Here is a 27,183-nt window from a genome sequence, read left to right on the forward strand (position 1 = left end):
GCACCATCAAATTTGGAACCTGCCAAACCCCTGAGATTAATAAGGTCTTGGGCAGGGGCCATAGCTGCCAAGTTTTCCCTTTTCTCATGAGGAAGCCTATTCAGCATAAGGGAAAATCCCTTAAAATAAGGGATAACTTGGCAGCTATGGCAGGGGCAGCGCTACTATTAGATGGTGTGTGACAACTACCTCAGGTATTGGATGCTGGTGGTGGTGGCATTAATGGCAGCTTCCCACCTTTCCTCCTGAACCCACCTGGACTGCCACCCTCTACTGGAGGACAGAGCTGGGAGTCCTGTGATTCATTCATTCATTCATTTCATATTTTACATGATCCAAGGATGGAGCGTATCAGACAGATTTCAGAATGGAAGACATTCTGATTCCAAAGCCTGCTGGCTTATTCACTCTCCAAACTTTCAATCCCAATATATTGAGGCCCTAAATAGCATGGAATAAATCCTTGCCCTTCCCCCCTGCATTAGTTCTGAGTTTAGCACACTCGAACGGATTTCAATGGGTTTAAATCTGCCTTGTGGCTGAACAGGGTGCCATGCATAGAATGGCATTGTAAAAGTTTTTGCTTTGTCATCATTAAGCCACACTTGTAAGACACAGCTAGTTTTTATCGTATATGTATGCAATCTGCTAATAAATGTTACATAGCTGTGCATTCAAAAGGCACCTGTAAGTGATTACTGTATGCTGTGAGCAGCTATTTGTTGCTGATTAGATTGTGATCTCACATCTTTACTTATGTCTGGAATGCTAGACATCAGAGCAAGGTAGAACTGCATTTCCCTAGATTCAGTTTTTCATCTGCAAGACATATAATTAAAGGCAACAATTTTGGAAAGAAATAAGTTGCAACCTTTTCTTTCCTCCAGGTAGATTAAATGAGAAATTTCCTGTATCACATAATGAAAAATTAACTGCTTTTTCTAAAATAGAATGTTTGATATATCACTCTTAAATCAACCGCTATTCCCTTATAACCATAGACAACGGGAACATATTTTGCTGTACTGAATGTTTTTTTTTCAGACCAGCAGAATTATTATTAATCTATTTGTATTTAAGAGTTTAGTGTATGTTTATATTCCAGAGAAATTGAAATATTAGAAATTATTCTCTGATGCCAAATTTGCATAAAAAGAACCTCCCTAATATATTTCTCATTTTATTAAATGGTGTTGGTTATCTCCCAAATATTTTTATACTTAGTTTGAGAGAGACCTTCATAACTGGAAGTTTATTGGGGGTAAATCAAAACAGCCCTGTTTATGAACTATTCAGTTTACGAACTCTGCAAAAGCGGAAGTAGTGTCCTGGTCTGCGAACTTTACTTTGCTCTAAGAACGGAAGCTGAACGCTGGAAGGGCACTGGCAGTGGGAGGCCTCATTAGGGAAAGCGCACCTCGGTTTAAGAATGGTTTCGGTTTAAGAACGGACTTCCGGAATGGATAAAGTTCGTAAACTGAGGTACCACTGTATGCCATCTACCTCAAGCAACATTTCCTAATAAGGTGTGCAATACTTTAGGTCCTGCTCCATCCTATCTTGGAAAGCTTATCCAGATGATCAGGGCAGAATGTGTCCCTACCCCATTTTACCTTTCGTGGAATAATCCTGCAAGTCCCAGTTCGGTGGACCCACACAGAATGGAGGGAAGTGGCTTGGCTTGGTTGGTGGTGTTGCTGTTCCGCTGCTGTTCGCTTTCTTAAAAAAGCTTGATAGACCTATGTTTGCATTAGGATACCTGCAGAAGTTATTTGCACAGCAGCTAAAATAGGCTAGTCTCAAAGCAAAGTCTGGATAGCAGGTTCAACTAAAATCCAGTTAAAGGGAGACATTTTTTAAGGTGTAACACTTGTCTCTGGTTTAGTGCAGGGGGTGTCAATGCAGTTCCCTCCAGTTATCTGACGACAACTCATAAAGAAATCAGCCCTGGAAGGGTTGGACTGGAACAACTATTGACCAATAACCCCTTGGGGGGGAGTGGAGATGGTGGAGAGGGTTGTGGCAGCATAGCTGTCAGCATTCTTGGATCCCATGAAGTATGTAGATCTATTCCAATCGAGGTTCAGGCCTGGCCATGGGACTGAGTTGCCCTTGATCACCCCGATGGGTGACCTTGACAGAGAGATGGACATGGCAAGAGTCACCTTGCTTCTTGATCTCTCTGCTCAGGTGAGTTCAAGTTTATTACAGCCATAGGCCCATATCTACGTAACAATACAGCATTCGTCATACAACTAACAAAACAATTTGATAAATTTAAAGCAGCAAGCAAATTAATTAAAATTGAGATAGAAAATTAATTCAGTTAAAACAACCAAATTCAATAAAATCCAAATCATCCAAACCATAATTCAGCTTCTACCAAATAAAATTGTAAATGCACAGCACAGTGATCTCTCTGCTCCTTTGGAGATACTTTGGCGAGATCATCAGGGGGTTTGGGCTGGGTGTCCATCAGTATGCGGATGATACCCACCTCTACCTCTCTTTCAAATCAGAACCAGTGAGGCGGTGAAGGTCCTGTGTGAGTGCTTGGAGGCGGTTGGAGGATGGATGGCGGCTAACAGATTGAGGTTGAATCCTGACAAGACAGAAGTACTGTTTGTGGGGGACAGGAGGCGGGCAGGTGTGGAGGACTCCCTGGTCCTGAATGGGGTAACTGTGCCCCTGAAGGACCAGGTGCGCAGCCTGGGAGTCATTCTGGACTCCCAGCTGTCCATGGAGGCACAGGTCAATTCTGTGTCCAGGGCAGCTGTGTATCAGCTCCATCTGGTACGCAGGCTGAGACCCTACCTGCCCACTGACTGTCTAGCCAGAGTGGTGCATGCTCTAGTTATTCCCCGCTTGGACTACTGCAATGCGCTCTACATGGGGCTACCTTTGAAGGTGACCCGGAAACTACAACTAATCCAGAATGCGGCAGCTAGACTGGTGACTGGGAGCGGCCGCCGAGACCACATAACACCGGTCTTGAAAGATCTACATTGGCTCCCAGTATGTTTCCGAGCACAGTTCAAAGTGTTGGTGCTGACCTTTAAAGCCCTAAATGGCCTTGGTCCAGTATACCTGAAGGAGCGTCTCCACCTCCATCATTTTGCCCAGACACTGAGGTCCAGTACCAAGGGCCTTCTGGCGGTTCCCTCGTTGCAAGAAGCCAAGTTGCAGGGAACCAGGCAGAGGGCCTTCTCGGTGGTGGCGCCCGCCCTGTGGAATGCCCTCCCATCAGATGTCAAAGAGAAAAACAGCTACCAGATTTTTAGAAGACATCTGAAGGCAGCCCTGTTTGGGGAGGCTTTTAATGTTTAATTGATTATTTTATTTCATTTTTCTGTTGGAAGCCGCCCAGAGTGGCTGGGGAAACCCAGCCAGATGGGCGGGGTATAAATAATAAATTATTATTATTCATATTTTGACCATGGTATCTGAAAGGACTGTGTTGCCATGATTCCAGTCCTACCTCTGCCCCTGGTAGTTATGCAATTTTTATCCGCAATGCTATCTATATGAAGTTGCTGGGAGCAGGCATTAGGAGTTTGGAGGCCAGGTCTCATCAGTATGCTGAGGACAGTCATTTCTCTTTTTCTGTAACATCTCTATCGGAAAAGGCCATACAGGGCCTTGGACACATTGGTGGGATGGAGGAGAGAAAATAAGCTGAGCTGAAATTCTGGCAAGATATTCATCCGCACTCCTACATCCATCCATAGCAATGGTTTCAATTATTTAATGTTTACAAAGGAAAATGAAGGAAAAAATAGTACACAATGAACGGAGAAGTAAATGAGGGATTACTGGAATATGGAGCTGATGCAAAATCAGACAAATATCTAAGAAAAAGACTCTGAGGAAACAGGAGACAATTATCCGGGTGAAGGTCCATCAGGAGGAATATGTCTAAACATAAGTATGGAGAATTATTTATAGCTCCTTTTTATTTTGATGACATCAATCCTAGAAGAGGAGCGCTAATTAGTGCCCATTCTCAGGTTGTGTAGAGAAGGAGAGTTGGATGGCAGAAGCCTTTGAGAGTGTTTCAGAGTACAAATCACAGGAAAATTAAATGACTTGTTAGAGGAAAATCTACACTCAACATCTCATTGCAATGTGGTTTTAGGGTCAGCATAGCAATTTCCTCTCGTGTCTGGGAGGCAGTGAATGGATGGTGTCTCTTTTTTCTATTTATCGAGGAATTGTCTCTCAGCTAAACACTGAGGACAAGGGGATCAATCAATCAAAGCTTGGGCCTGGGTGAAACCAAGCTATCATAACGAAATGTTTTCCTAAGCCCATTTTTTAATGTCACAATTCTCTAAAGAGACTGAGAAATACCAGCAGTTTTATGTTCCAGGATTCATTTTATGGTATGTATTCCTGCTTGTTCTAATATAGGTTCAACTGTCAAGAAAACGAGACTCTTTGCTCTTGCTTCTTTCCCTCGGAGATTTTGTGTTAACAAAAGTGAAACTGCACAAATCCCCGATATTAATATTTTAATATTTAATATTTCGCATATACAGTAGCTCATCTGTAAGCAAGTTAGTATCCTGTTAGTGTCAGAAATGTTACTGTTTGTAATGAAATGTAGCCATGGGAGAGAGCCAGTTTGATCAGGCTGGGAGGACTGAAGAGGAAGTGGTTTTATTCATTTGTAATTTGTACTTGATTTATTTCACACAGTTCTGTTCTACAGTTTCATTGAATAGATGCTGATGGCAGCTTGCAGTATATAATTAGCCCTCAGGTCTAAAAAGGCGAGTCAGCCCTGAGTTAAAGGGATTGTTGTTATTATTTAACAACAGCTCACACACACACACACACACCCCATAGCTGCCAAGTTTTCCCTTTTCTCGCGAGGAAGCCTATTCAGCATAAGGGAAAATCCCTTAAAATAAGGGATAACTTGGCAGCTATGACACACCCCGCCACTGTTTTTCAGAGAGAGAAAGAGAGAGAGAACAGAAATATTAGAAGGGCTGATCTCCTAACTGGCTCTGAAAGGCATTACCTTCAGTGAAGACAAGAATCTAAAGGGAGAGATGCTTTTTATCTATGGGAACATCGCTATGATTGCCCAACTAGGATACTCAGAAAGGGCAAAATCCTTCTCCAATAGCACAAGGAAAGAAAACCGAGTGGGTGATGATCATCCTTAGAAACACCAAATGTAGTTATTGTAGCTCCAATACCCTTTCCAGAAATGTCTGAACAGGCAATTAAGGTTTCCAGGAAGAGAAGAGCAAGCTGAAGAGCAGAAGCTGAAACAGAGGCAGGAGTCTCAGCAGGCTTTCTATCATGTAAGCAAATCTTCCTTTGAGGTACAGAAGGAAACTCTTCTCAGGGCCTATAAACCAACCTCTTCTTGCCTACAAGTACAATGAGGGAGGGTCACATTTTCTTGTGCTTGTAAAATAAAGAGTTGCTTCTATAGGACTTCAGCAGAGCACTCTTTTGAAATGGTTTTCTTCAGGCAAGTAAAGTGCTGGGAAGAATGATATAAAGCTCAAGTGGATCGGCAGTTAAAGGAAACCAACTATTCTGTGCATTGTTCTGGATCTCTGGTAGTAACATTTATGCGCCAGAGTGTGTCATCATTACCACAGAGAGATAATCTGACATTTCCTTGCAGGGCTGGCTCTAAGGCAAGGCTGGGTGGCGCAATGCGCCAGGGCACTGGGCCGCCAGGGGGAGGGTGTTGCGCTGCTGGGCCCACCAGATAGCCGCGCCGTAAAATGGGGCGGGGGGGCGCCGGAGGGATCTTCACACCACGGCGCCAGGGCGCCATATACGCTTAAAATGGCCCTGTTTCCTTGCCACTCAGAGACAAGGAACCCATCTGGCTGCTTTTGTTTTGTGAAAATCAGGGCTGGGAAACCTTTGGTGCTTTTGGACTCCAATGCCAATTATCCCCAACCATTGGCCTTATTGGCTTGGGCTGATGGGAGTTGGAGTTCAACTGCATCTCAAGGGCCATGGCTTCCCCAATCTGGGTGGCGAGTTAGATGCAAATCTGAAACACACACACGCGCTTCTGGAAGCTCCAATGAACCACAAACTTCTGCTTTTGAAATGAAAAGCCCCTCGACTACCTCATTGTCACAGAAGCAGCTACTTATTCCAAATAAACCTTGAGATTTTTTTTCCCTTCAAAATTCACCTCCAGACTATTTCACGTACTTCAAAAGTTATCCAAGCAGATGCTGACATGAGAATGATTTGCTTTGTGGTGTCTGGCTACTTCAAAACTTAACGTGAGACTCGAAGCTCAGATTCCCAGTTGGACAATCATAGGGGAGGGGAGGAGGGGCGAGAGTGCTGCAGTGAGAAGATGGGTGGTGCAGAACAGGCTGGCTACTTAGGCATCACCAGAAAAGAGGACAAAGATGGGAACAGATTTGCACATGCTAATTTGTATGTATAGATGCACATTTAGAAATAGTTACTTCCATTTAATAATAATAATAATAATAATAATAATAATTTATTATTTATACCCCGCCCATCTGGCCGGGTTCCCCCAGCCACTCTGGGCGGCTTTAAATAGAACTATAGTGCATCTCACATAGTGGGGAGGACTAGGGTCAGCATACCCGCTCAGTCTGTTCTCCATGGGCAACTTGAAGGCTCCTGCTTTCCCTAATTATATTTTTTCCCTCCTCATTCTGGACTTGGAGCAAACAGCCCTTCAGATAGGGACTCCGTCAAACAGAGGAGTATCCTATATGCACTGTATGTCCCCAGTGTACAAGGGTGCCCTCTTTTCATATGTGAAATGTTGGACAAGCTCAGCGATTCTGCCTTACAGCACAATCCGAAACATACTTACTCAGAAGCCCTGTTGAATTCAATGGGACTTACGCCCAGCTAAGTGGGTTTAGAGATAGGAACCTTAGGTTGGGGGGGGGGGGTGTTAATGAGGTTCCTTATTGCAGCCGCCCACACCTGGTTGCATTGTTAACTGCACAGTGAGGCTCTGGATAGAGGAGAAGAGGGCAATCGCTTTGTCTGAGCTGATCTTCCCAGCCTTTGAAGACAGAATTCTCTTTGTGTCTCTCTCGTAACCCAGCTTGTGATTGTCTGCTTGGACTGCAGGGCATGGCCACAATTTCTGGTGGTGGTTTCCTGGTGGTTACAAGCTGGTATTGATTGTTGCATACGCAAAATTTAATTTGCCGTTCCCCCAGTAACACGCTGTGATTTATTTGGGGACAAATCTGGATTGAAACACGGCCAAGTTTTTCTTTTGTGAGATGGCAGGCTATATAAGTAGGTGCCATAGTCACCAACTTGAGTAAGCCAGGAATTCATGAAATGATTCATAAATCATTATAAAGACAACTAAAGTCTACTAAAAGGGAGACCTGTCTGGCTATACAAAACATTGTATTATCATTTGCAAGTTTTTCTTAGATGTTAAATCCAATCTGAAATCTTTAAAACTCTGCTTTCATGTAAAGGGTTCTAAAGGATTTGTCTCCCTTCTTCTCTGCTGTTGGCTGACAGTTAAAGCAATTTTTCATTGATTAGATTTCAGAGGTGAATTTTGTACCAGCCCCTCCCCTGCAGACACACCAGAGGATAATATCAAAGAATTCTTTACACAAGAAAGGCAACCATCTGTGCATTGTTCCAGTTCCCTAGAAACTAATCAATAATATTTCCCTGTAAATGCAAAAAATGTAAAAACTGAATCCCAGAGTATTTTGGTCTGGATGACCTACAAACCTACACTGTAATACCAGGGCCGGCTCGTCGTAGACCCCCGGTGGCGCAGGGCACCATGGCGCCAGCCCGCCAGGAGGGCGCTGCGAGCTGCGCCCGCCCACTGGCCGGCCGGTCCGCCGGTCCGCCGGTCCGCTGCGCTGCTGTGCGCGGTGCCCACCTGCCCACCGCGCTGGGAAACGGGGCGGGAGGACGCCGGAGAGATCGCGCTGTGTCTGCCCGCCCGCCGTGCAGCAGCGCCGCACCCACCGCGCTGGGAAACGGGGCGGAAGGGCGCCAGAGAGATCCGGCGCACCATGGAGACAGGGGCGCTTAAGACGGCGCTGTGTAATACTTCAAACTTCTGCAGTTCCAAAATGTTTGCGTAATCCTGCAGTGAAAGTTGTGCAGTGAAGATGCCATGGCAGAGAGCTCCCCATCCTGAGAGCATCGGATAACCCTTGGAGGAGGTGGGGGGGTCTGACTTTACTGCTTGCACCTTATCACTGCAGCAGCTGATGCCATATAACTTCCTAGCGGGTGGCACATTCTACGGTCTACATTCTAGGTTTTGTTTCACTGTGCATACACAAATAGTCATTTTGCAGTCTATGGCATGGAACAAAATGTATCTAGAACTAAATTAATCCAACATTCCCTTTTGACCATCTATATTTGCCCCCCCCCCTTTCAGATTTTCAGCTTCTGCTTCTTTTTCTCCGCATCATATAAGCCCCAGGAGAATTTCTGCCGCTCCTCCTTTGATACAAAAAAGGACCGCGCAGCCTTCCAGCATCCACCAACTTGGAGGAAGCCATTTGAAGGCGTATGAGCCGTCAGCAAATGTGTCATTTCAGCCAGACAGCATCCAAATCCAAGGTAAGGCAAACAAACAAACAAAAAACCCTACTTCCATATTCCTCTGTATTCATACTTAGGAGACAAACTGCCATGTTCAAAAGTGCTTAAGGTGCTTGCCTCCATATCCTCATCCATGAAGCTGAGAAGTGTAGGCTGGTGTTTTCAAGGAGCTGTCATGTCCTTTTGAATATGTACTCCAAGTTCATGCACTTTATTTTAAAATGTTTATTTGGTAGGGGGCTTATATTTAGCAAGGCTGTTCTCCAGAAAGTAACAAAATTGGTATGGGCAAAGCATCAAGCATCCTCAGAGCCCCCCCCCCTTCATTTTTTTAAAAGCATGTTCCTAGTCCTTGTGACATTGGAAAAAGGCTCTGGACAGTGTTTGACAAAACATCTTAAGCTAGAAAGGGATTCGGTGGGGATTTTGGAAACCAGAGGGCAAAACAATGTAAACTAAGTATCAAAGTGGTGATAATAATATAGCAATAAACCAAAACAAACCACCGCAAACTGGCTAATAAATATAAAAGGGAATTTACTGGGATAACAACTGGACCAAAGATAACTAATGACCATTCAAATAAACAAAAATGTTACAATGCCATGTGCAGATCAATACTAGTTCTGCCAAAAACACGGAATGAATTATATGCTCAGTGAACATTTTAAGTCTGAATAAATGAACCATTCAACAAGTGGGTAAAGTCCATGCATTGAACAGCAACCTGATGCCAATAGAAAAATAAAGAATGTTCAAGATAATTTGTAAAAACTGAACTGAATAGAAAATACTTCAGTTGGTCTAGGTTGCCACCACCCTGATGAAATTAACCCAGGTGGATGGAAGAAAGAGCTGGATGAAATGTTCTTCAGTGGGTCTTATATAACCATCACCATGATGAGGTAAACACAAGTGGGCAAAATGAAGGAAGACCTGTCCTCTAGGTATGCAACGGGTTTTGCCACAAGCTTCATCAGTTCAAAAGGCTGCATAGTACAGATAATACCAGGATTACAATGGATATTAATACACAGAAATTGTAAAGCACCAATAACATGCTATACCTTACCCAGTCAGACAAAACAGTTTACACAAAATAGGAAAATATTCACAGGCACAGCTAATCTTCAAACTTGCTTCAAGCATTAAATATATTGCAGGTGAATGGAATCAATCATTACATGGTTAAAGGTACAATGTCACATTTCTGTTACCACTAAACAATAGAATACAAACATATTAAACTTATACATAACATCCCGAATCAAATTCAGTATTAAGACCTTTAGGATACAAGGTTCCAAGTTGAAATATTAATTTATACTCCTTTTGTAACAACACTCTTCGTACGTCCACAGTTAGGGTTGCCAGACTCAATAGTGGACAGGACTTCTGTGCCTTTAATTGCCCTGCTCTCTTTTGAGTCTGGAAACCTTAAAGAGAAGCCAGCAGACCCTTGGTTTAATTTTCAAGCAAAGGGTCTGCTGGTTTCTCTTTAAGTTTTCCAGACTCAAAAGAGAGCAGGGCAATTAAAGGCACAGAAGTCCCGTCCACTATTGAGTCTGGCAACCCTATCCACAGTTCTAAAAGGTCCACAAAATAAAGAAGCTCAGATCATTCTCTGTATGACTGCTGGGGTTACTAAAACTCCCTTTTCAGATAAGGGAGTTCAGTGACAAAGCATCACAAGCTCAGAAGAAGTTGTACAAATGCCTGGGGCAAATTCATCACACCGGAGACAACGATTTTGAGGGGTTGAGGATCATCTCGAGTGAGGAACAGTCACTGGGCCCACACACGGCAAAATAGCCCTTCAATTAAGGCAAACCTCCTTCTTTTAACTATTACTAAGACTGGAAATAGCACAGAGTGGGCAGGCTGCTGGGGGCCAAAAAAGAATTGGTTAACAGGCTAGAAAACAAATCCAAAAGCTTAAATTAATTACTTGACTTTGAAAGAATACAACTGATAAGATAGCTCTGAACCTGCTTTAAATCTTCTGTTTATACTGCCTATAAATCATAGAATCATAGATTTGGAAGGGACCCCAAGGGCCATCTAGTCCACCCCCTGGTTATTATTCTCTTCCCATTCCTTGGTCTGTTCCATTATGGAGCAAGTTCCTTTATTTCAATTTGGTGTTTTTTTTTACATGAGATGCTATCATCCATGTGTTTCTCTTGCCACTCATAGCAAGAGTTGCAAACCTCATGCTGCAAACCTTTGCCCTGCCCTGACATTTTTGCTGTATAAATCCCTCTCCTCCACTCAGCTTCTCTTTCTGGTACTTCAGTGAAGAGGAAACAATGAGGCCGAGTTTTTAGCTAAGAGTCTCAGTAACCTGCAAAGAATAAAAATCTGCTGTCCTGGGTCATGCTAGTGCAACTCAGTAGAAGAATCCCATGGAGCTACTTCATCAGCCTGGTCTGTTTGGTGTATCTATCAGGTAGCGGGGGAAGCTTTGTTCGCCTTTGTCTCCTGCAATTCTTCTGCTGCCTTCACATGATTTAAAGGGCTGCAGCTATTGCCATTGAACTTTCAGCTCAATCTGCTACCAAACAATACTGACATTTTTCTGTCTCAATATGTAGTCTTAAACTTGTCAGCTTAGTTTAAATTGGCTGTACCAATAAAAAAAGGGTTTAGTGGCCAAGAAGACTTTTGAACAAATTGTAAATGGTTTCCTAAGCTGGAAATAAAAAAACCCTGAGGATTTTAAAAGCTTAATGAAATCACTGGATGTTAGAACTTAAAAGAAACGATGCTGCAGTCAAATACAGGCTAATATAACCTTTTTTACAAGTTACAGTGGGCTCCACTTTGTTGTTGTTTAGTCGTTTAGTCGTGTCCGACTCTTCGTGACCCCACGGACCATAGCACGCCAGGCACTCCTGTCTTGCACTGCCTCCCGCAGTTTGGTCAAACTCATGTTCGTAGCTTCGAGAACACTGTCCAACCATCTTGTCCTCTGACGTCCCCTTCTCCTAGTGCCCTCAATCTTTCCCAACATCAGGGTCTTTTCCAAGGATTCTTCTCTTCTCATGAGGTGGCCAAAGTATTGGAGCCTCAGCTTCACGTTCTGTCCTTCCAGGGAGCACTCAGGGCTGATTTCCTTAAGAATGGATAGGTTTGATCTTCTAGCAGTCCATGGGACTCTCAAGAGTCTCCTCCAGCACCACTATTCAAAAGCATCAATTCTTCGGCGATCAGCCTTCTTTATGGTCCAGCTCTCACTTCCATACATCACTACTGGGAAAACCATAGCTTTAACTATACGGACCTTTGTCGGCAAGGTGATGTCTCTGCTTTTTAAGATGCTGTCTAGGTTTGTCATTGCTTTTCTCCCAAGAAGCAGGCGTTTTTTAATTTCGTGACTGCTGTCACCATCTGCAGTGATCAAGGAGCCCAAGAAGGTGAAATCTCTCACTGCCTCCATTTCTTCCCCTTCTATTTGCCAGGGCTCCACTTTATAATGTACTTATTCAATGCTCGACAGCTGCTTACACAGAAAGGAACGAATGACCAACCCTACAAGCAATCCTTCTGATTTTCTTTTCTTTTGAAAAGTGTGTAGAGTTGGGTCCAGGGCTTCTCTGCTGGCACAACATCAGAGTCTAGCGTGGGGCATTACTGTCAGGTGCAATGTCTTTGCAGGGTGCAAAAACTGTTCTACTGCAAAGGACAAGACACTTGAAGCAAGACAAGCTCTAGGTTATTGCTCAGGAGATGTGCTTCTGTGTATGATTGAAAATAAAAGTTTCTCTTTTGAGCCCTTCTGTAGTACAAATGCCTGGGGCAAATTCAGCTCAAATGAAAGGGGGAATGTTCCCCTCCATGAACCTGACTCTTTTCTTCTGAAAAATAGGCTTCTGTCGACCTGGTAGCCCTGGCCCAGAAACTAGCAAAAGATGCAAGAGCTTTAGGACTGTATTCTTCTAGGTACCCAGGAAGGGACTTGAGGCCATTCCAGAGAAGGGAGGAATACAGTGGGGAGCGAGAGTTGGGGGACAAACAGAAAAAGGAGGCTGTGCAGCAATGCTTCTGAGTTTCAGGGGGGAAGGGGGGCACTGGAGACGTTATGAAATTTAAACTGAGTAACTGCGCTGCAGAAAGCATGCTGAAGAGACTACACATTTTGCGCATAATTAAGAGAATGCAAAATAAATATTCAGCTTGGTTTTAATTATAGAAAATAATAAAAGTTGTTGTTTAGTCGTTTAGTCGTGTCCGACTCTTCGTGACCCCATGGACCATAGCATACCATAGCACGTGCTAATGTAATAGAAGTTACATTAACACTACAAAACATCACCCACCTCCCAGGGTACTGAGAGAGGCACACAATGCTCCTTGTATACTATATCCAATTGCTGACACAGCTTAATTTACACAAACTTATCATCACCTGCTGTACTGCCCCACAGCTGCAAAACTAGGTCATGACATTTACTTCTGGCTTTTAAAGAGATACACACCTTGTGAAACCATAATGAACCTTAAACCATTCAACAGGAGAGGTGGAAGCTGAAAAGCTAGAGATGGGAATGATGGTCTAACTTTCTGTCCTTATGTTCTATCCAAAAACACAGAGGGGAGCGATAAAGATCCTTGGCTCAAGGGTAGATTAAAAAAGGAGTCAGTCCGAAAGAGCACGTTTCCTCAGCCATGATAAGGCTCTACAGGGCAAGTCTCACTGGGGGAGGGGGTCCAGGACACCCATAATCCATGGCTCCAGGAGTCAGTCAGACCAAGTTTATCCCCCCAGCATCACCTCTCCCAGGAATTATGATGTTCATGGGATCTGGTGGACAGATATATGAAAGGATGTCATATGGAGGAGGGGAAAAGATTGTTTTCTGCTGCTCCAGAGAAGCGGACACGGAGCAATGGATTCAAACTTCAAGAAAGAAGATTCCACCTAAACATTAGGAAGAACTTCCTGACAGTAAGAGCTGTTCGGCAGTGGAATTTGCTGCCAAGGAGTGTGGTGGAGTCTCCTTCTTTGGAGGTCTTTAAGCAGAGGCTTGACAGCCATCTGTCCGGAATGCTTTGATGGTGTTTCCTGCTTGGCAGGGGGTTGGACTGGATGGCCCTTGTGGTCTCTTCCAACTCTATGATTCTATGGTGGACTCTTGGAGGTCAGCCAGGCAGAGGTTATATCCCAGCAAGGTGGCTCTCCTGAAACACACCAAGTTCAGGTGTCAAAGACTTTTATCCCAGCAAGATGGCTCTCCTGAAAGCACCAAGTTCAGGTGTCAAAGACTTTTATATCATAAGAAAACAAAATAATACACAAGTCTGGGATGGACAATTTCCAGATGTGCACAGTTCATCATCATGCAGGATAAGGGCATACGTATTTATTGGCTGCAATGCAAGTGCCATCATAACTCTTTTCCACCAAGAACCAGCAACACAATGTGGTCAGGAATGAGAATAAAGGCAGCCTCTTCTCAGTCACTGTCGTGCAAATGCCCCTTCTGCATCTTCAATGGAGCAATGCAGCTCTAGTAATGAGGTAATTTCCACAATTCCAAGAGGCAGGAGAAGAGAGTAATATTTGTAAAGGTCAGAGAAGCTCATTTCTTCTGCTTGCCTTCTGCTCAGCAGTAGCAAAGACCCAATATTTCCCAGCTACCGTAAGCTCCTTCTCTCACCTTTGGCCCTATTCACCTGGCGTGGCATGATTATTTGCATTAGGATTCTCTCCTCCTTCATGTGCACTATTTGCCCACAAAATTCCTTTTAGAAGTGTGAGTATGTCAGGAAAAAGAGATGATGTGCAAAATCAATCCTTCTTCTGCTTTTTATTCAAACACTTGTGACTGAAAGCAGCTTTGCCCTATACATAAATTCTACAGAGAATCACATACTTGCAGAGCAATGTATATAGACTCCTTCCACCCAAGATTTAAGTAAACAAAAAGTCAATATCTCTAAAATAAATTTTAATATACCCTGATCATGCACCCAGATCAATGAGTGCATCGGTGTCCATTGTGTTTGGCTGACAACCAGAGCTATGCTTAATTAATGAAACCTTGACGTCTTTGCTTCTGTTTATCTACTATTTATAATATTTATGTGCCCCTTTTTGACACAGAGTTGTCAAAGAGGTGCAAGGTGGCTTGCAAAAATAGACTCCCTCACCTTTCACCTGATGTCTGCTCAGGTCTTAATGGACTTAGCAATGGGACAGAGAGCAGCCGCTCCTTGAAAGCTCTGGTCCCCCTCACCGGGGAGCAGAAACACATCATATATTTGAATAAATGACACACACCTGTATGCTTACAGTACTGCTGGGCATGCGGAAAGTGCAATGGTGGCCAGACCACAGCCACCCACCATCATGATTTACTCAGAGCCCCAAATTTGCAAATGTCATGGGCCTATGTCCTGAGTCTTGTAGCAGCCTAGCAACAAGCAGCTAGCTCAAATCTTAGGATTTAAATAGGGCTAGGAGATGTTTCCTCCATACTTCTGAACTTAGTTTGGAATCAAAGCGGGGGGGGGGGGCAAAAAGCAAGGGAGTGGTTCCTACATACATGGTGGACTTCCTAGGAATGCAGAAGTGCAAAGGTTTGTGGATTAAAAGGAAAGGGAAATCTTCACCACCACCCCCCAAACAGCCAAACAAAGACCTCTGATCTTCCAGATCAATCAGAAGAACCAGAAGTTGAGCAGACTACAGTGGTACCTCGGTTTACGAACTTAATCCATTCCGGAAGTCTGTTCTTAAGCCGAAACCGTTCTTAAACAGAGGCACATTTTCCCTAATGAGGCCTCCCGCCGCCGGTGTCCTCCCAACATTCGGCTTCCGTCCCTAGACCAAGGTAAAGTTTGCAAACCAGGACACGACTTTTGGTTTTGCAGGGTTCGTAAACCGAATAGCTCGTAAACCGAGGTACCACTGTACATGAGTCTATCACAGGAGAGGGGAATTGGATCTTGCTGGTGGGCAGTTCCTGATCTCCCCACGAGATAAGTTTGACAGGAGTCCAGACTGCCTCTCAGTCAATCACCCAATGACACAATGCCTGGAAGGAGAGAATGTGGGCAGGAGGAGAGGATTGGAGGGAGGGGAAGTGGAAAAAGCAGGGGAAGGATAAAGCAGTCAAACAGCTCTCTGCTAATGACCAGAGTGATTTGTCCCTCTACCAAAGTCCCACTGGAGAGGGGGGAGATCCATGGGGAAAAGAATGGCTCTGACCATGTTTGGCTCTGGCTCCTCCCATGAGCCACATGGAGCCCTAACAGAATATGCCTGAGTCACTGTGGCCCTCAGTCAAATAAATGATCTCCACACCTTGATTTATATGAAGGTGCACATTGTCTCTGTTTGTGCATATTCACCAGTCAACTTACGGTACACCTACTCATCTCTCTCTTTCTCCCACGTGGGTGTGTAGATAGATAGGAGCATGTGCATGAAACAAAATACTTATTATTGCTTTCTATCTAGAAACCATTGATCTTTGGCCGTGGCACCTGAAAACACACTTGAAAAGAAAATAAGCAGTGTTTTTTTTTACACATAAGATAGAATAAATGCTTCTATTGAGTCTCTGTGCCCTAGAGTACTTCTGACACCCTGTGTTTTACAATTCTTCTGTTTGCAGCTGGGATTTGCCTTCGAAAGAAGAAGAGTAATTAATGGTATCCAATAAATCCAAACAGGGATGGGTGGTGATTACTTAAAGTTGGGGGAGATCAAGAACATCTGGCTTACCAGCAATGAGGTTGGCATGTTAAATAAAAGAGATACAATAAAAGATAATATTGGTTGTCTTGGATTAGATGCATCAAGCCATCTGGGAGCCAGTTCATAGTCTTGTAGGGAATAAATGTGGGGAGACTTTGGAATGTTAGCATGGTCTGAGAAGTGCCTTTAAACGTGTCCTAGGTTGTTGTTGTTTTTAAAAATCACTGGATATCTTGCAGAGGACCCAAGGACTGAAGGGTTATTGACTACAAAAAAATGCAGAGATTACATGCTGTCTGGGGGTTGTTGCAAGACAACACAATAATGGGCCTTCCTTCACAGCCAAACTTCCTTGCATCTTGCCATACTTAGCTGCATTCCCTGCTGCCATTCGCTTTGGATTTTACTTCATCTTGGAAGCTAGCACTTTGGAGGCAGTGTTTATCAGCATCTCAAGCTCATAAGTGCTTTGTGGCGATATGAAGACAGCACAGGCTGTGTTCTTATGTAGATAAATTGTTCTGCATTTATTGCAGCTTTTTTGTTATTCTTTTGGTTTGCCATATTTACAATAAACCAAAACAAACCACCGCAAACTGGCTAATAAATATAAAAGGGAATTTACTGGGATAATAACTGGACTAAAGATAGACTAAAGACCATTCAAACAAACAAAAACATATTACAATGCCATGTGCAGATCAATACTAGTTCTGCCAAAAACATGGAATGAATTATATGCACAGTGAACGTTTTAAAGTCTGAATAAATGAACCATTCAACAAGTGGGTAAAGTCCATGCATTGAACAGCAACCTGATGCCAATAGAAAAATAAAGAATGTTCAAGGTAGTTTGTAAAAACTGAACTGAATAGAAAATTCTTAGGTTGCCACCACCCTGGTGAAGTTAACACAGGTGGATGAAAGAAAGAAAGAGCTGGATGAAATGTTCTTCAGTGGGTCTTATATAACCACCACCATGATGAGATAAACGCAGGTGGGCAAAATGAAGGAAGACCTGTCCTCTAGATATGCAACAGGTTTTCGCCACAAGCTTCATCAGTTCAAAAGGCTGCATGGTACAAATAACATTCAAATTACAATGGATATTAATACACAGAAATTGTAAAGCACAAATAACATGCTATACCTTACCCAGTCAGACAAAACAGTTTACACAAAACAAAGTATTCACAGGCACAGCTAATGTTCAAACCAAACACTCATTGGTAGATTGAGGCACACAAACTTGAATATGGAAACATCTACCTGTGTACCCATGAAGAAGTCAACACAGGGACAAGGCATTACAACTGTATTTAGTCGTAATGCTTTCACCTTTCTTAACTCTTTTTGCTTTAGGAAAATAAGCCCCCTTCTTTCTCTAAATGAACTGGTTTGCCAACTGTACTGGCTATTTGCAACAGATCTCCCCTCTTCTGCTCTATGCTGACATTTAAGAAGAAAAGTGGCCATAGTAAAATATTAGAAAACAACAACTTTCCAAAACAGTTTTTAGTCCATTGCTCTCAATGGTGCTTTGTGCATACTTGAAAAGCATTCTTAAAAATAACTGCTGTCCCAACCAGCCGTGGCCGCACTGTGAGAGTTTACAGCTGAGTCACAGCAGTTACCAGAAACAGCTATTTCCATCTCTGGTACGTGAAGCCAGCTGGCAAGACTTAGGCAAAGCCGGGCTGAAAATGTTCTTTGACATTGTTCCACACTCCTCCTCGGTTTAGAACTTCTCACAATGCCCTATTCTGAATCCCAAATGCTCTCTGGGGGAAATGATGATTTACACAAGAATGCCCAGTGTTAAAAAGTATGAGTCATGGAACAAAATATGTCCCTCTCTCCCAAGATACAAGAATGTAAAATTATAAATGTATAATTATCACCCTTTGCCTATTATTTTTAAAGCACTAATTCCCCCACCTTCCAATACAGTTTAATAGTAAAACATTATATGCATTTTTTTCAAGCTTTACCCAAATCTATTGAGGACTAGATTGAGGATATTGCTTCATATATAAAGAACAATTTAAAAGAATATTTCTAATCCCTTCTGTCTCCTCTCTAGAGACTTTTTGTTGTCACCAAAAACTAATCTTTCTTTTTGCTCAGGACTCAGGATATGGTACACAACAGATTACTATTCCTTCATTTCACAGAAGAGTGCTAGAATTCAGAAAATTTAGGGATTCAGGGCTGCAGTTTAACTGCCTAGGACTAAGAGAAGCATAGCTGTGGTTTCAACTTCTGCCATAGCCTTGGTTTTTGTGTGTCTCTCCATTTTTCTCATCAAGGCTGAATTTGTGTAATTAGACAAAAGATACTCAAGGAGAAGTGCAACTTTCTGACGGTTAAAGAAGGTCAAGCAAATAGGATTTTTAAAATAAAATTCTCATGAAAATGCCAAGACAATTAATTACTACGGTGGCACTTGCTTGAAGGACTTGACAGCACAGCTTTAAAATAGTCAGAAACATATTGCCACAGCTTCCTGGAGAAGCGAAGTCAAACACAAGTTTCTAATGAAAGTGGTGTAAATACAGAAAATGGGTTTGATCTGTTTCTATGTCTTTTCTCTTTCTAGGTGTTTATGGGCAGCTGCAAACATTCTGTTCCCCACATTATGCCGACAATCAGAGAAATTTGCAACATGGCGGAACTTGTAATATGGTCCCTCCTTTTGAAGACTGTCTTGTACCCACATCTATGGGCCAGGCAGGTTTTGATGTTTTCCACAGAGCATTTTCAGCACATTCTGGCATTACAGGTAAACCCCGACTGTGGTCATGTTAGCTGAAGGTGCAGTCAGTGGTAAATCTTTCTAGAGCTCTTAGTTTCATGGAAAGGATATTCTGTTTCCATTTGAAACTCACATCGTAATGATGTGCCCCATAATCCCCCTACCCAAAGCACTGCCAGGGCATCAACACTCCTCCCTCTAGACCAGGCACCCCCAAACTGCGGCCCTCCAGATGTTTTGGCCTACAACTCCCATGATTCCTAGCTAGCAGGACCAGTGGTCAGGGAAGATGGGAATTGTAGTCCAAAACATCTGGAGGGCTGCAGTTTGGGGGTGCCTGAGACCTTCTCAGAGGCACTTTGGGCATCTATTAAGAAAACCTGGGGTCAAGTCAAACCTTATCACACCTTGTAGGATATCAATCTGGTTTCACATGTCAGTCAAAAATTGCAACTTGCATGTAAGATACTGAGAAATGACCGCCAGTTGTGGCAAGTGTGTGGTCTTCCTTCTGAAATAATTTGCTGTGTAGGAATTTGGTAACCTGTGAAGTGGTTCTCAGTAAGTTTGTAACCTTGCCAGCTTTAAAGTGGATTGCACGGCTAGCTGTAAACATTTGTTTCTTTTCAAACAAATTTCTGAGAATTCCCACCTGCTCTTTCACCATGTAACAGATTTTCATTTGTGAAGAAAATCAGCAGTTTCTGTCCCTTAATCCAGTCTGGACTGGGCCTCTGACAGGCCAATGACAGAAATGGGCAGGAAAAAAGAACGCAGCTCTTCTGCTTCAGCCCTTTGACACTGAGCAGTCTTAGGACTGGTTCATAGGTCTGTATAGAAAACTTGGCTACTGGGCCTTTGGTGACTAGCCAAAAATGTGAACAGGCAGGTGCTTTTTGAAAGGTAGTTCATAAATGTTATTAATAAATAAGTACGGTAATAATAAATAAAATACTCCATGCATAATAATGCTTAACATCTGTGTAGCCCTTTAAAGTATTCAAAGCAGTTCCTGTTCATCATCCAGTGGTGAACCTCACAGTTGCGCTGTGAGGAAAGCCAGCATAAGAACTCCCCATCTTGCAGTGAGAAGGCTGGGGCTGAGGAAGTGGGGCTGGCTTGAAGGCGATCCTGGGACTTCAGGACTTCCCATTGACTCTCCAATTGGCCACTACACCAGGCCAGCTCTCCATTGTGTAACGTATTGGCCCGGATGTAAGCTGCACCCGCAAATAAGCCACACCTTTAAAATTCAAGGAGAAAAAAGAAAAGACAATACCCAAATATAAGCTGCTCCCTTAAAATTGGGTTACAGGCTGAAAATCGCTGTGGTTGGTAGAATTGTAACACAGAGCCAATTTAAGCTTTGATCTCGCAAGCCCCCCCCCCCCAAGTGACTGTACAATTGCTCAAGTCGCAAATCATAGAATCATAGAATCATAGAGTTGGAAGAGACCACAAGGGCCATCCAGTCCAACCCCCTGCCAAGCAGGAAACACCATCAAAGCATTCTTGACATATGCCTGTCAAGCCTCTGCTTAAAGACCTCCAAAGAAGGAGACTCCACCACACTCCTTGGCAGCAAATTCCACTCATAGCTGCCAAGTATCCCGTATCCGCCGGGAAAACCCATTTTTTCTTACCGTTTCCGGACGGTCTCCCGTTTAGGTTAAAATCCCAGTATTGTCCCTTAAATCGGCTTCGGCCCGGCGGCCATTTTTCTGGTGCCGCTTTGCCCTTCTATGGGCACCAGAAAATGGCGGCGCCGGAAGTCGCTTCTGCGCATGACCGGAAGTTGCGTGACGCGACTTCCGGTGGCGATTTGCCCTTCTATGGGCATCAGAAAATGGTGGCGGCGGCGTCCGAAGTCGCTTTTACATGTTTCCAGTCATGCGCGGAAGCGACTTCCGGCGCTGGCAACTTCCGGTCATGCGCGCGCTGCCGATCCCGGATCTTTAGGTCCCGAACTTGGCAGGTATGATTCCACTGCCGAACAGCTCTTACTGTCAGGAAGTTCTTCCTAATGTTTAGGTGGAATCTTCTTTAGTTTGAATCCATTGCTCCATGTCCGCTTCTCTGGAGCAGCAGAAAACAACCTTTCTCCCTCCTCTATATGACATCCTTTTATATATTTGAACATGGCTATCATATCACCCCTTAGCCTTCTCTTCTCCAGAGCATTGTAGTGATTGAATCGCTATTCAATCGCTACAGTTCCGCAGGCACTCACACCCGTAAATGGCAAATGAACAGTCTCGAGCTTGCAAATCGACATGGAAACATTTTTTGTTCCGTTTTACCATAACTAAAATGGTAAATATCGTAAAAGCCCATTTTTGTAAGGTCGCAATTTAAGCCACACTTTAACTTTTCACGGTCGGAATTTGGAAAAAAAAAAGTGTGGCCAGTATTCGGGCCAGTATGGTATATAAGCTCTTTGTGCTACAGTCCACAAGCGATGAGCATGCATACATTACCCTGAATCATTTACAAGCCTAGCCTGTGCTTTTTAGCTAGATATTTGATAATAGTAAGATTCACCGATATTCATAAGGAAATCTCAGGAAATTATGGCATTTACTAATAAATCTCAAAGCTAATTGAGCAGATAAGCAGCAGGTGCAGAGAATACTGAGAGCCTGGAGACTGTTTTGTGTGTATAAAAGAAGATTTGTGGGGGAGGGGAGGCTGGCAGGAAAGGGAAAGGACTTTAACCCTTGCCCTGCCAACCACTCTCTGCTGCAGATTGCCTCCCAAACAGCTTTATCTTCTGCAGTGCTCCAAATACGTTTTCCTCTCTGAACACACGTCTATCCAAATACGCAAGAGGAATCCTGTGTTTGCATGCAACATGTAATTACCGGTATGCCCAGATTTCTACTGTGTAACGTACCCAAATTTCTTCCAGTTCAGTCTGTTTGATGTACAAAATTTCTTCATTTTCACCTTCTCTTCTCAGTTTATGATCTTCCATCAGGCTCTGCAGAGATATTTGGTGATTCATTGTGCAATGGAATTGAGGACTCCAGTTTCCTTCAAATAAACGCTGTAGATCGTTGCCCGAGTCAACTTTCTTCAGTTTACACTGAAGGCTGAGGAGGGGGGAAAGAAAGCTACACTCCTTCATCTAATCCCTATCAGAACCACTCTATTACTGACCATCTTTTTGTGGTCAGTTCAAGTGCTGAGTGTATTACCTAAGAAACGAAGAAAACACTACCAGATAGCATTGACCATCACAAATGCAGCTAATAAATATAAGGGGGAGGATTCTGGTTGGAACTTACTTGCTGAAGTGTGAGCAACTCTTTTTTAATTCAGCCTTTTTTGTGGTAAAACCTTTTCTCAAAGGGAATGAATAAGAAAACTACTGTTTCTTATATTTCTAGATGAATTGTTGAAATTTTCACCACAGTTTTTGGAAACCCTCTGAAAAGACTGTAGAAATTTGCAACAACTGTTTTGGAAAAAGCAAAAGTGCCTTGCATAATAAGCCTGTTTGGTGCTTTGCAGGCCCAGTACACAGCCTTGCAGGGCTGAAGACAAGGAGCAATTTTTGAGACCCCAGTTGTGGAGGCAGCACCATTCCATTTTCTTTTTGGAATCTGGGAACATCCGTACTCTTTAACAACACAGTATTAACTGTATTAGCCAAAAGAGAGACAGTTGTTTGTGGTGTCTTAGCATTACTCCATTGGAAAGAGTAAATCTTACTTGATATTGAATAATGCTTTATAATTTAATTTTTATATGTGTAGAATTCTGTATGGAAGGTTCTTTTCAAAAAAAAGCACACATATTTAGAATATGCAAATATTTGAAGCTATTTCCAGCAAGCTTCCTTGGATCTTGAAGTTGACATAAAGAAGGTCAGGGTCTATTCACTACTGCTGCCAGGGAAGCAAGTGATTCAACACTACCTTGCCGGGTCCCACAAGTGTTGGGTTCAGACTTCACATGCTATAGTACAGTGTTTCTCAACCAGTGTGCCTCCAGATGTTTTGGGACTACAACTCCCATCATTCCTGACCACTGGTCTTGCTAGCTAGGGATGATGGGAGTTGTAGTCCCAAAACATCTGGAGGCACACTGGTTGAGAAACACTGCTATAGTAGATCTCCCAGTATCCTTTCTTTAATCTGGTGGCTGGGGTAATTTCAGATGGTGCTGTTATTCTGGGGGGGGGGTGCTAACCTTTCCATTGTTTCTCCAATGGAAGACCACCCCTCCCAAACCTTTGCTTTTTTGCTATGGGGGGCAGACAGGCACAGTGAAGAAGCCTTTCTTTTCACCCCCTTCCAGCTAACAGCAGCCTCAGGGAAAGAAGGGTTTCTGTAGAAGAAACATAAAATTGGGAGAGGGCTTGTACTTCTCCCTCCCAACATGGTAGCCTTGGTCCAAGTTGCCCCTCCATTTGGTCACAGGTTTATTGTGTCCCATGTTGTTCAACCCAGCATCTTCTGCAAGCGAGCGCCTTTCTGGCATTGTCCCTCATATATTCTAGAAGATTCTATGGAAAGGGCTATTATAATTCCATCTGCTGTAATATGGTATGTTAGTATTTCAATCAGTTTTAAATCTATGCATTCCTTTCCTCTTCTTTCTACTTACTTTTTCTTACAAGAATAAAAATGACATGCCATGTTTTTAATCTATCCCAAAATAATTCATGCAGCTGATAATTCTTTGTTGTATAGTTGTGAGCCTGTGTGGGCAGTAGAAAATGAATTTTCATGGTCAAGATGTGGCCTTTGTCATGGTTACATTATTATATAATTAAAATGGCAACCTTCTTTATGCAATGTGTATTGTGGGCCATTCGTATTGGGGCCAAAGCATTTCAGCAATTTCTAAATGTGTGTTTTTTGTGTTGATGGTGTGTTACTGCAGAGGAACAAAATGTGGCTATGCCAAGAGCCAAAGGAATTGATGCACTTAATTTTTAGCGAGGATAAAGCGAAGAGTTTTTGAAATGGTGAAGCAGGCTTCCAAAAGCTAAAACATTATTTTGAAAAATTAATCATTTTTAAACCAGTCAGCCCTGTTTGTACAATTATGGATATACTGAAGCCACATGCTAAAGCTGTTCCCTGCTGCTGTTATGAAAGCCAAGCCTTGGCTCCCTCCCCACTCCCACAAGGAGGATCTCTCTTTGGCTCCCCTTGCCAAATCAGATCCTGAATACACCTTAACCAACCATGTGAGATAAAAAATAGCCTACACTCAGAGCCTGGGGTCCTTTCAGTCTTGTTTTGATGTGGAATTCCTGCTCTCTGCCCTGCAAAAAATAAGTGAACTTGACACAGCAGAAGACAGAGGGATGTGGCCAGGCACTCTGGCTTGTTCCTCTGATGTGTTGAGTGTGCAAACATCGCTCTGGGATATTGAGGGCCCTGGCCCCCCTCCTTGAAACTTTGGGGGTGCCAAGGTCCCTCAGCCCCACCCCCAAGCTGGTGCCCCTGGATGCAGCTGAAAAAGTCTGGAAGTTATGTAACATACAGTGGGAGAAAAATCAGTGGGTAGAAACTTCAGTCGGGATGAACCCTCGTGGTTTATGGCAAATCCAATCCATGCTGGATCAGGTCTACACATGCAGCCCATGACAAATGGTCAGCTTTGACAGGGCCAGTCACTTCCGATTCAGTGGATGGAGAACAGATTCCTGAATCCCCCATTCTATAGTCAGTTCTGCCAGACAAATCAACACAGGGACTAGAGACAGAAGCAGGTCCCTGGATGCAGGTGGGAACCTTTGAATCTGGGCTTAACATCTGGGAAAAGAAGTGAAGATGCCAACCATTCTGTGAAGACTTACAGTTTTAGTCTTTGGGAAATTCTGTGCCAATCCTCAAAGGATTGTGCTTGACAGCTTCAATATTAGTCAAGACTCAATCATTGTACCATTTAGTTTGGGGATCCAAGAAAGACCAGATGTGTCCAGTCAGGAGCCAAATTACATCTACAAGCATAGGCTCATTTTAACTGAAATGCTATAGTGTCCTAAGGGCGGGATTGGGGGGCAGAGGTCCAGGGCTCCACTCCGCAGAATGAGCAGGAGGTGCCTGGCCACCTTTTGAAGAGCTTGAGCTTAATGCAGCCTCTCTCACATAATGGATCTTTATTGGAGATGTGTCTTGTGTGCTTCTGTATGATCTTATGGGGTCATTTTGTTTCTTACACTACAGTCCTCTACATATCTACTCAGAAGTAAGTCCCATTGACTTGAAGGTCTATACAGGACAGGTCTCATGCCCTGCTCCTCCTCGGGAGACTTCACAGCAGCTCTTATTTGTCCTCAAGTCCAGGCTTGCCTCGCTCCAGGGGCAGAAACAGGTCTGCTATTCTGCAGCCTGCCATTTCACGTTCACCAGAGGTTGGCAACCTAAGGCCCATGGGCCGGAATCAGCCCATGAGGGTTGCTTAACCGGCCCATGAGCCGCCCCCGAACCAAGCTGCCTGCTCGGTGAGTCCTTGCATGCTGCAGTATACCGGCGCAGCACAGCATGGGCGCTCTCTTGTGCGGCTCCAGAAATCACTTCTGCGTATGCCCAGGTGCCGGAAATCATGCCTGCACATGTCCGTGATGCCAGAAATCACTTCTGCACATGCCCAGGTGCCGGAAATCACGTCTCCGCATGTCCGTGATGCCAGAAATCACTTCTGCACATGCCCAGATGCCAGAAATTGCATCTGCGCAGGTCCACAGCTCCAGAAATCGCTTCTGCTCATGCCCAGCTGCCAGAAATAATGCCTGTGCATGTCCGCAGCTCCAGAAATCACTTCTGTGCGTGCCCAGATGCAGGAAATCGTGTCTGCACATGTCTGCAGTGCCAGAAATCATGCCTGCGCATGTCCGCAGCTCCAGAAATTACTTCTGCGCATGCCCAGATGCCAGAAATCGCTTCTGCACAGGCACGGTTTTCGGCATCTGGGCATGCACAGAAGCAATTTCTGGTGCCGTGGACATGCACAAACGCGATTTCTGACATCGCGCTGAGCCGGTCTGGCCCACGGAGGATCTCCGCAGGAGTGAGCCGGCCCATGCCCAGTAAGCCTTGCTGACCCCTGACGTTGAGTGCTCTATTAGAAGCACCCGCTCTGACTTGCATCCCCGAATGAGCAGATTTCACAACTCATTTTGTTGTACTCCAACATGTTTGTTGAAAAGAAGGCAGCACTTTACTGAACTCTTCACTAGGGGACTGTTGTGTTATAAAAATGGTGCTTAGTTGTTGTTGTTTTGCTAGCCAGATAATATTGCCTGTTTAAAGGGATTCAGTATAAACTATTTTTATGTAAAGATTAAGAAAGGAGAAGACATTCTATAGATGCACACTGGCTTGCATCTTCCACTCTTCTCAGAGTAGGTCTATGGCAACACTGCAAAGTTGTGCTGCATAAGCAACCAATTCCCAATGCCCTTTTAATAGCCCCTTGGCTTCTCTGTGCAAGAGAGTGAAAACGCCCACACAGGGAGAAGAGAATCTTGTTTCTTGACAGCCATTAGTAGGTATATCATTGCAGGACAAGAAGAAAATGCTATTTTAACTCCTTCGTTGCCACCCTCTGGACTCTTATGTGAGAGTAAAGGCTCACTGGAAGCTTAATAATAAACAGATTTTCTCTCAGGATGGCTCTGCTAAATCAAAAGTCTTTCTATCCATCTTTAGAAGAAATGTACACTGGAGTTCACATGCACCTTCAAAAAAGGAATTTTGTATCAGAAGTCAACTATTCTGGTTTACTTTGTGTCACTTGCAGGAGCATTTTCGTGTTAGGACTGTTGTTCTCATTCCATTATTATAATATATTTTTTAAGAAAGGTAATTGTGTTTTGACTGTGCCATGTTATAGCAGCATTTTTAAAAAAAAGAATGCAAAAAGAACCCGAGCACTTTTTATGTAAGATTTTTTTAAAGGAACAGAAATCAAAGAGATGGGTTAGTTAACAGGGTGTTGTGTTCATTTTATAGGCAAAGTGGAGCATCTTATTGTGTAATGTTGCGCATGCAAAGCACTTTCAAGGGAGAAGATGGTATGTGGAAATGTGTTTTCTATCTCACATTTTCTTGTACATATTTGTATATGTTCCTCCTTTATATAGAGTTGAATCCTTTATACCATATTGTATATCTGTCTGATT

At 43.5% G+C, this 27,183-nt stretch overlaps 1 protein-coding gene across 6 annotated transcripts in view; it reads left to right on the plus strand.

Moving 5' to 3' along the window:
* GLIS3 (GLIS family zinc finger 3) overlaps nt 1–26,854 on the plus strand; it is a 166,647-nt gene extending 139,793 nt beyond the window's left edge. For 4 of the 6 annotated variants that reach the window (XM_060269160.1, XM_060269164.1, XM_060269161.1 and 1 more), the window contains 3 exons: nt 8,414–8,598; nt 18,885–19,067; nt 22,000–26,854. In XM_060269160.1, coding sequence (XP_060125143.1) covers nt 8,414–8,598; nt 18,885–19,067; nt 22,000–22,136 — 505 coding nt within the window. In that variant the 3' untranslated portion in view covers nt 22,137–26,854. The remainder of the gene's footprint in view (nt 1–8,413; nt 8,599–18,884; nt 19,068–21,999) is intronic. The other 2 variants (XR_009556889.1, XM_060269163.1) reach the window with 2 other exon arrangements.
* Nucleotides 26,855–27,183: the final 329 nt, after the last annotated feature.

Source organism: Zootoca vivipara, chromosome 16, assembly GCF_963506605.1.
Source record: "Zootoca vivipara chromosome 16, rZooViv1.1, whole genome shotgun sequence".
NCBI lineage: Eukaryota > Metazoa > Chordata > Lepidosauria > Squamata > Lacertidae > Zootoca > Zootoca vivipara.